Genomic DNA, 10,291 nt, shown 5'->3' with positions numbered 1-10,291 from the left:
TTTCAATTAAATAAATGTTCTATATTTTGATGTTCAGTAATATTTTTTATTTAATATTTTGATGAGATCTTTTGGTACTAAATACTATTTGTGCAATAATTATGGTCCAATAATAAACATATATTATTTCAATTACTTAAAGTAGAGTTAGTGTATGTAAGGTTAAAATAGAAAAAAGGGTTTTAAAATCCAATGCAAAGAGGCAAATTAGAGTCATTTTGTGGTCAGGAAAAAATGTATCATTTTCATTTGTAATGTGTTTACCCACTAGATACCTGGCTCTTTACTAAATATATATAGAATATTGAAGGTCATGCCTGCATATGTATTTTTAAGTTCTTCATTTGAAGAAATATTTAGACATGATTGAGCACTAGATTTTTAAATGAGAAATGTAAATAAGTTAAGAACTGACATTTTTTTTAACCCTTTTTCATCCTCTGATACATGCATAATTACACATAGTGAATGCATGCAAATACTGAATTTCAGTCAAGTTTAAAATTGTGCTAAAAAAGCATTCAATTGCACTGAATTGAGTTGATATTGAATTGAGATTGAAACGCTTTCCTCTCCTCATGGAGTGTTGCTGTTGTTATTCCTATAGTTTCTCCCAGAAACTGACGCATCTCAATGTCATTGTGTTATTTTTAACATATTCCCTTGTATCAAAAAATCTTAAACTGACACTTTTAAGTGCTACTTTTAGAGAGGTTACCCCTAAATAAATGAGATAATAACAAAAATTTAAAAAATAAGGTTTAATATGTGACCTTCTTTATCAATACACAGGATTACCTTAAGCATCAATAAATTGATATCTTAGTTCATGTTTAGATTTTATACTTTATTATACAGCAAATACAGAAATAACAATAAGTTGAGACATTGCAACAGAAAAACTATAAAAAGAACCTTATGAGCAAATCTCAAGCATACTTATGTGAGAATCGATTCTTAGTTTGCATTATTTGAAATATATGAACAAACATGACAATTAACGGCATTTGGGTGTATGAAATTCTAGGGTATCATGAAATATGTCAGCATAATACTGACTGCTCACAAAAAAAAATTAATTCAAATATATTTTAACATTTTCTGTCTACTTTGTTGTTTTATCTTCGGGGAATGTAATTATGAACATAGTACATACACACTCTTAAAATCAGATGGATTCAGTCATAAATAATTAAACTGCATATCACTGCTGTTCACCAACACAAATTATGTCTCAAACACCCGTTCATGTTAGTAGTGAAGCAGAATTAATTTAACTATTTTCTGATCATACACTTTTATTTTATGTCTAAAAATATTTATGAAAAAATACATATAACATTTTTGATATAGATCATTTAATTGCTAATGATGGAAGAACACACACAATCATTACAGTCATTTTTTTACAAATTTCATTCTAATTGGCATAATTCTGTTTTTAAGCATTTTTCGAATTAAGACTCTGATTTCAGCTGTGTTTAAAACATAAATAATGGGATTTAACATTGGTGGAAGAGTAAATGAAAGGGATATGCTGATGACTCTGGCATTGGGAGTCAGAGAAGTAATTGCTGAAGCAATAAAAAGGCATATTACAGGAAGAAAGTATATTCCGACCAACAAAAGGTGAGAAACACACGTCTTCAGTGCTTTTAAACGTGCTTCCCAAGTTGTAATTTTACTTAAGGCAAAAAAAATGCCCATGTATGACAGGACTATAATGCATAATGGTGCTACAAGGAACAAAGCAGCAATGAGGTTTGCTATAAATATATTAATGCTATTGTCATTGCATGCCAACCTCAATACTGGTCCATAGTCACAATAATAACTCTGTACCACATTAGATTTACAGATTGAAAGTCGGGTCATCAAAGACGTTGACAGGGCCACGACAGAAGTGTTAAATGCCCATACTACTAAAAACACTAAAGACATGACAGTATTATTTAGTAGGGCATGATATCTCAATGGCAGGCAAATTGCAATGAAGCGATCAATTGCAAGAACAACAAGAGTGACACTTTGCACAGTAATAAAGAAGTTCACAAAAAACATGTTTGCCAAACAAGCATTGTAGGAGATGTACTGTGAGTCAGAAAAAAAAGTTTTCATCATGTTAGGAATCAGTGCATTAGTTTCACCAAAATCAGCCAAGGCCAAATTAAACACACCGATATACTTTGGACTGTGCAGGCTTCGTTCAAAAGCAATAATAAGAAGAACTATAGAGTTCATAATCACAGCAATAAAATATGTGATAAATAAAAACATATAGTAATAACTGCTGTACGGTATACCTGAAAGTCCAATGATGAAAAAGTATTCAGGGTGAACAATAGACATATTCTGAACAAAACTTGCATTTAAAGTACTCATGGCAGTCTTGTGTTTGTTCTTTAAAAAAAAAAAAAAAATCTGAAAATAGAAGTTACCATGTAGACTTAAAGTTCAGGCAAGTCACAAAATTGTCTTCTTACTTTTCTAATAACTATTTTCAAATGCTGAAATGATACCTTTATGTAAAGTTTCTGCATAATATTTCAATCACAAACCTGTATACATAAAGTTTTAGAGCCGGATCAAAAGATGAGAATATCTGAACACTTGTGAGCTACTTTAAATATTACTCAGCTGAAAATGCTCATCCTTATTCTCTTATGTTGTGAGGATAACTGGGCATTTGCGTCATTGAATCCAAATATATCGTCATCTCTTGAGAGCCTTTAGACAACACATAATGTAATACTATACAATGCTTATGTAAATGTTCTGGCCACTGCTTTAGCTTTTAAAGTAGGCTTAATTGTGTCCTTTTGTTCCACAAAATTGTGCCACTTTGTGAATGTCAAGGTATATTTAGATGATTACAGGTGCATCTCAATAAATTAGAATGTTGTGAAAAAGTTAATTTATTTCAGTAATTCAACTCAAATTGTTAAACTTGTGTATGCACACAGACTGAAGTAGTAAGTCTTTGGTTCTTTTAATTTTTATGATTTTGGCTCACATTTAACAAAAATCTCAAAAAATTAGAATACTTCATTAGACAATTTTTTTTTTTTTTTTTTTGTGAATTGATGGCCTTCTGTAAAATATGTAAATTTATTGTACATGTACTCAGTACTTGGTAGGGACTCCTTTTGCTTTAATTACTGCCTAAATGTGGCGTGGCTTGGAGGAGATCAGATGTGGTACTGCTGAGGTGGTATGGAAGCCCAGGTTTCTTTGACAGTGGCCTTCAGCTCATCTGCATTTTTTGGTCTCTCGTTTCTAATTTTCCTCTTGACAATAGCCCATAGATTCACTATAGGGTTCAGGTCTGATGAGTTCACTGGCCAGTAAAACACATGGTCATTTAACCAACTTTTGGTGCTTTTGACAGTGTGGACTGTTTCCAAATCCTACTGGAAAATGAAATCAGCATCTTCAAAAAGCTGGTCAGCAAAAGGAAACATTAAGTGCTCCAAAATTTCTTGGTAAATGGTTGCAGTGACTTTGGTTTTTAAAAAATACAAAGGACCAACAACGACAGATGATTTTGCACACCAAATCATCACAGACTGTCGAAACTTGAGTAGTAACACTGGACTTCAAGCAACTTGGGCTATGAGCTTCTCTACCCTTCCTCCAGACTCTAGGACTTTGGTTTCCACATTTCCAAATGAAATACAAAACTTACTCTCATCTAAAAAGAGGACTTTGGACAACTGGGCAACAGTCCATTTCTTCTTCTCCTTAGCCCAGGTAGGACGACTCTGACTTTGTCTGGGATTCAGGAGTGGCTTAACTAGAGGAATACGAAACTGTAGCCAAATTCCTTGTGGGCTCTTGATGCCTTGACCCCCAGCCACAGTCCATTCCTTGTGAAGTTCACTCAAATTCTTGAATTGATTTTGCTTGACAGTCCTCATACTGTAAGGCTGCGGTTCTCTCAGTTGGTTGTGCATCTTTTTGTTCCACACTTTTTCCTTCCACTCAAGTTTCTGTTACCATGCCTGGATACAGCACTCTGAGAAACAGCTAGCTTCTTTGGCAATGAATGTTTGTGGCTTACCTTCCTTGTGAAGAGTGTCAATGATTGTCTTCTAGACAACTGTCAGATCAGCTGCCTTCCATTTTGAAGGTTCAGGAAACCTTGAGGTGTTTTGAGTTGATAAGTTAGTTGATTCGAACTAATTTGTTGAGATAGTGAACTGGTGGGTTTTTGTTAAATGTGAGCCAAAATCATCACAATTAAAAGAACCAAAGACTACTTTGATTACTTCAGTCAGTGTGCATACACGTTTCACAATTTGAGTTGAATTGCTGAAATAAATGAACTTTTCCACAACATTCTAATTTGTGAGATGCACCTGTACTTCATATTTCGATGCTGAGTCAAAATCATCAATTCTACTAATTTTCCACTAAACCATTTGTGTTATATCAATGTTCATGCAGAGGAAGAAGGCATAACTTTATTGTTGCTGCCAACGCCGCCGTCATGTTGTGAAGACGCCATGTGTTTCGTTTGCAAAAGAGAAATTACTTTGTTTGGATTTTTCAAAAGATGACACAACTACAAATCAGTGTTTAAGTTCTATTTACAACACTGTTCCAGAACTGTTCAACCCAAATATTCAGATGTGTGCAGCACATTTCATGAAGGACTGATTCCTGATTTTGGGAGAGTAGACTACATTGCTGGCTGTTCTGATTCACAGTCTGTAAGTATGTTAACATATTTAAAGAATTTGACAATGGTGATTTAAACAAAATAATGTTCTTTTTAGCAACATCATATGACCTGTTTAACAGCTGCTAGAAAAAGCTGTTACACCAAAACATTTGTTTCAAAAAACAAAACATGACTGTAGATGTGTATTATAATCATTGTTAGCAAGTATGTTACATAAATAACATTTTGATTATCTATTTATAAAGAAAAAAATGTTCCGGGACATCTTAAGAGATTAAATCTTTCAAGCCAAATTGAATGAAATGAGAATAAGTGTTGATAAAACAGAGGAAGTCAACACCAATGCATGTGCACACCCACACATCTTTGTATGCAGTAATGCTGACTTCCTCTAGTTTTATTGTGCAGCTACTGTATTACGCCAAAAGACATAACAAGTGAAGAAAATACAAAGTGTCACAGAGCAATTGCACTTCTAAACAAAACTTTTAATGATGTTTTGATCTACAATACTCAAGGTGATGGGAGACAATATTTCCCCAGGTGTAGGAGCTGTTTTTACATGGTCTTTTGTGTATCAACAGATAAAGTAATTAGTCATCCATTATGAGTGCTGCTCATCAACAGCTTAAGTTTGACAAAACAGAGTAATTCTGAAACGTAAACACCCTTAATCTTCCAAAGATGATGCATGCTTGCTGAAAGTTTAACAACGAATACAGAAACTTTTTTGTACAGTAGTGCAGAATGTATCAATTCATTAATGATTTAATCATTTTTGATAATAAAGGTCAGCACCAACATACTGCAATACATTTTAATATGCATTTTATAATTATGAAATTTTACTAAAAAAAAAAATGCCTTTCTTGGGTCAATTAGTTGATTAATGAATGAAATGTATGTTTCATTATATTAAATATACCAGGATACCATTATAACAGTCTAGAGGTAATAATTAAGAACTCTTATTGTGTGCTGTGTTGTAGCAGTGTAGAAATGATTAGATGATTAGATGGTCTGGACTGGAATGTTTTCCTCTAAACAATTTATTTGCATCTGTAGACAGAAAGGTGAACATCTTGGATGACATGGGAATGAATAAATTATCAGGAAATGTGTGTGTGTGTGGGTGTGTGCTCTTGTTTTTGTGACATATCAGGACACAACTCTATCACTTTATAATGACATAGGTATGACACAGGTATTACAAGGAGAGGATGACTTATGAGGACATAACCCATGTCCCCATTTTTCAAAATGCTTATAAATCATACTGAATGAGTTTTTTTTTTTTTTTTTATAAAGTAAAAGTGCACAAAGTTTCCTGTGAGGGTTAGGTGTAGGGTCGGTGTAGGGCCATAGAATATACAGTTTGTACAGTATAAAAACCATTACGTCTATGGGCTGTCCCCACTTTTCACAAAAACAAACATTTGTGTGTGTGTGTGTGTGTGTGTGTGTGTGTGTGTGTGTGCATGAACTGTGTGTTTGCATTTGTGTGAATAACTGCATTAATTCATTCAGTTCATTTCTCCTGGATTGTAACAGTATCCCCAGATATTATTTGAAAAGTACGGTAATGAATATTAATTGTTTTAAGTGCCTCCTAAAGGCTGAGTATTATTCAGTCATATCTCATAATTTTTTCGATTTGAACAAGAATAGTTCACTTAGATTGTACTACATGAAGAACATTGTTTTTATTTTTTATTTTTTACCTATTACATTTTTTACCAATCAAACTCAAATGTGGCTGATGTCCAGATGAAGACTCTATTCCAGATGGCCCTCCGAGCTACTGGAGTGTCCAGATAATTGATTATAACATGCAGGTGTTACATCATTGTTTTTTTTTTCAGAATGATCTCAGGAGATTTTTGAGAAAATATATATTTGAATTCAATGACATGGATATCAGTGAATAGACTAAATGTGCAGTAGCACAGGATAATAGGACTTTATATTTACAGAGTAATTCAAACTTGCTGACAGACAAAAAAATTACAGTCATTATTTACTCTGGCTTTGTAGGTTTATAAAATTTTATACATTTTCATTAAATGAAAAGGCTGTGTATTATTTGAATTTATACAAATGCATTTATTATGTCTTTGTGGTAATTTCCATTTTCAGCTTGGAGAAAACACCAATCCCAAAGCTGCGATGAATTCTGTAAGTGAAAGTTTTTCTGAGAATAACTCCATTGTTCATCCTGAATATTTTTTCATCGTTGGACTTTCAGGTGTACCATACAGCACTTATTACTATATTTTCTTATTTTTCCTTTATATTATTGCTGTAATTGGGAACTCTGTAGTGCTCTTTATTATAGTTGTTGAACCGAACCTGCACAGTCCAAAGTACTTTGGTATGTTTCACTTGGCCCTGGCTGACTTTGGTGAAACTAATGCACTGATTCCAAACATAATGAAGATTTTTGTTTTTGATTCACAGTACATCTCCTTCAATGCTTGTTTGGCCAACATGTTTTTTGTGCACTTCTTTAGTACTATGCAGAGCCTCACTCTTCTTGTTCTGGCATATGATCGCTTCATTGCAATTTGTTTGCCATTAAGATATCATGCCATTGTAAATAATACTGTAATGTCTGTAGTGTTTTTAGTATTATGGGCATTTAACGGTTGTCTGGTTGCCATTGTGGTGTTTTTGATCAAACGACTTTCATTCTGTAAAACCAATATGATACCAAGTTATTATTGTGATCATGGACCAGTGTTTAGGTTGGCATGCAATGATGTTAGCATTAATGTTTTCATGGCAAAACTCTGCACAGCTTTATACTTTGTAGCCCCATTTCTCATTATAGTTCTGTCATATCTGGATATTTTTTTTGCCTTACGTAAAATAACAACATGGGAAGAACGTTTAAAAGCTCTAAAGACATGTGTTTCTCACCTGTTGTTAGTGGGATCCTTTTTTCTACCCATAATCTGCATATACATGGTTGCATTTGTAATTTATCTCACACCTAATGCCAGAATCATCAGCACATCATTGGCATATGCTGTTCCACCGATGCTAAATCCTATTATTTATGTTTTAAATACAGCTGAAATCAAAGAGTTAATTCGAAAATACATTAAAAAGAGATCAACACAAATTGAGAGTGTTTCAAACTAACTACATTTATTATATCTGTTTCTTTATTATTTAATTAAATTATGTAAAATAAATTTGTAGTAAAATACATTCTCAAAAATAATACTGGGTTATGTACAATAATTTTCTGTTAAGCTGTGTATCAGTATAAGAAGAAACGTGAAGTGATATGCTTTTATTTATTATTGAATGTATTTTTTGTAACTATTACATCTTGTTTGGATGTAGATCAACCCAAGTTAGACCCATCTACATTATTATGTAACCGACATAAAAATGTTACGACAAGTCTTACAGAATAAAATAAATAAATGACTAATTTGGAAACTAGTCTAAACCTTTTATGCAACCAACCACTGACAAATCACCAAGATCACCAAAAAAAGGACTTTGCTCTATCAGTTCATAGATAAATGTATCCATGAATGAACATGCATATCCCCAGGATATTGTATTATTACTGTTTTGTAAATTGACTTTTGCATTGTAATATGATGTTTATGCAGTATCATATTTCAAGTCCAAATAATCTTTGTGTGATTCCATAAATAGTGGTGTATATCCCTTCCTCGTAACATGCATTTTGAGATTTTATGTTTTAATAATTTAAGGATAAAAGGCCACATAACTGGCAGCCCATTCTGATCATGCAAATGAGTCAGCTTCCAAATTAAGAAACCTTTTCCGTTTGAAATCACATCTTTGGCATTGGTCAAAACTTGAGAGATGTGTCCTTTGCAGAAGTAAAAAGCCCATATCTCCAGACCAGGGCCGGAGTGGGACTTATTTTCAGCCCAGGAGTTCATGCATTAGATTGGCCCACTTTAGTTCATGACTGACTGTATGAAAATAATGTAATTGTAATGTAATGTAGACCTCATAAGTCTGCAATAGTGCACTGTTCTGTACAGGCCTCATAATTCATTTTATTAAAAATATAATGGGTCACTAGTAACTCTTGGGCCTAATTAATGAGACACATCTGAAACAACTGAGACAATCACACATGGGAGAAACTGGGTCACGGGGAGCATGTGGGGAGAAAAACACACATAGACAATCCATGTGCTTGACTGAGGCCATGGAATAAAATAAAAGAAAATGGTACTTTTGAGTTTATATTTCAAAATTCTGACTTTTTTTTTTTTTTTTGCAATTCCAAGATTATATTTCACTATTCTGCATAAAACATAAAATAAAATTCATCATTCTCTCTTTTCCCGTTGGCTCACAATCATGAGTTTATAATCCCACACTTCTTGCTTTTTTTCCTTAGAATGGACAAACTTACAATTGTTGAGTTAAATCGAGTTATAAAGTTTGAACTAGGAGATATAAACATGAATTTTTAAGAGAGAAAAAGGCTGAATTGTGAGAAAAAAACAGGTAAATGTTATGTAAAATGTTAAGTAAAAAAATAAATAAAAATAAAACAGTGACGTGACATTCAGCCAAGTATGGTGACCCATACTCAGAATTTGTGCTCTGCATTTAACCCATCCAAAGTGCACACACACAGAGCAGTGAACACACCCACACACACTGTGAACACACACCCAGAGCAGTGGGCAGCCATTTATGCTGCGGCGGCCGGGGAGCAGTTGGGGGTTTGATGCCTTGCTCAAGGGCACCTTAGTCATTGTATTGAAGGTGGAGAGAGAACTGTACATGCACTCCCCCCACCCACAATTCCTGCCAGCCCAAGACTTGAACTCACAACCTTCCAATTGCCAGTCCAACTCTCTAACCATTAGGCCACGACACCTAACAGGACATACAGCTCTTACTTTTAGAGGTGCCCTGGGCAGTCCATCAACATCAATCACATGTCCAAAATATTCAACAGACTGCTTGAAAAACTCACATTAGTCTTTTCTTACTCTTAAGCCATATTCCTTTAGGCACTGGAGTGTACTTTCCAGATTACTGAGATGTTCAAATTCTGTTTTTCCAGTGACTCAGATGTCAGAAAGGCATGAACATCTTGGATGACATGGGAGTGATTAAATTATCAGGAAATTTGTATTCTGGAAGTGAACTAATCCTTTAAGAATGGCCATCTCCCATCCTTTATATAGGCTACTGTTTAGTGATTTACCACAAAGGCCCTCAAACAAATAGTTAAATAATTTAAAGTACTATTTAAAAGTTTGGATACATGTATTTTATTATTATTTGGCCTACTGTTTTCCAATGTTAACATATGACACGTAATTTTAAGAATCAAAATTATTTCAATAACCCTCAGGATGGGCTTTATACGATAAAATTTCACACTGGCTATCAAAATCAAATCGAATATTAATGAAGGGAAAATCAGAACAAAAACATTAAAGTTCAAGCATCAGAGTTTATATCCATTGATACATGAGTGTCACAGTGCAGTGTGAGAAATACATGACGAAGATGAATACAAACAGTCTTTTATATAAACTAAAACAGAAGGTAGGCAGTAACACGTATAACTTTAACACTGGACAAAGA

General features: G+C 33.7%; 2 protein-coding genes across 2 annotated transcripts; one reads left to right on the top strand and one right to left on the bottom strand.

Moving 5' to 3' along the window:
• Positions 1-1,398: 1,398 nt before the first annotated feature.
• On the bottom strand, positions 1,399-2,394 carry LOC128028819 (olfactory receptor 1M1-like). Its single transcript, XM_052616150.1, has one exon. The coding sequence runs from the start codon at positions 2,380-2,382 to the stop codon at positions 1,399-1,401; it is 984 nt and encodes a 327-aa protein (XP_052472110.1). The 5' UTR covers positions 2,383-2,394.
• Positions 2,395-6,847: 4,453 nt separating this feature from the next.
• On the top strand, positions 6,848-7,828 carry LOC128029430 (olfactory receptor 52E8-like). The gene has a single exon (XM_052617214.1). The coding sequence runs from the start codon at positions 6,851-6,853 to the stop codon at positions 7,826-7,828; it is 978 nt and encodes a 325-aa protein (XP_052473174.1). The 5' UTR covers positions 6,848-6,850.
• Positions 7,829-10,291: the final 2,463 nt, after the last annotated feature.

The sequence above is a fragment of the Carassius gibelio genome, chromosome A15 (assembly GCF_023724105.1).
Source record: "Carassius gibelio isolate Cgi1373 ecotype wild population from Czech Republic chromosome A15, carGib1.2-hapl.c, whole genome shotgun sequence".
Lineage (NCBI taxonomy): Eukaryota > Metazoa > Chordata > Actinopteri > Cypriniformes > Cyprinidae > Carassius > Carassius gibelio.
The sequence above is the reverse complement of the archived record's forward strand: the minus strand, read 5'-3'. Positions and strand labels throughout refer to the sequence as shown.

Excerpts from the sequence above, each read along its gene's own strand:
- LOC128029430 (XM_052617214.1), top strand. The coding sequence starts at position 6,851 with ATGAATTCTGTAAGTGAAAGTTTTTCTGAGAATAACTCCATTGTTCAT.
- LOC128028819 (XM_052616150.1), bottom strand. The coding sequence starts at position 2,382 with ATGAGTACTTTAAATGCAAGTTTTGTTCAGAATATGTCTATTGTTCAC.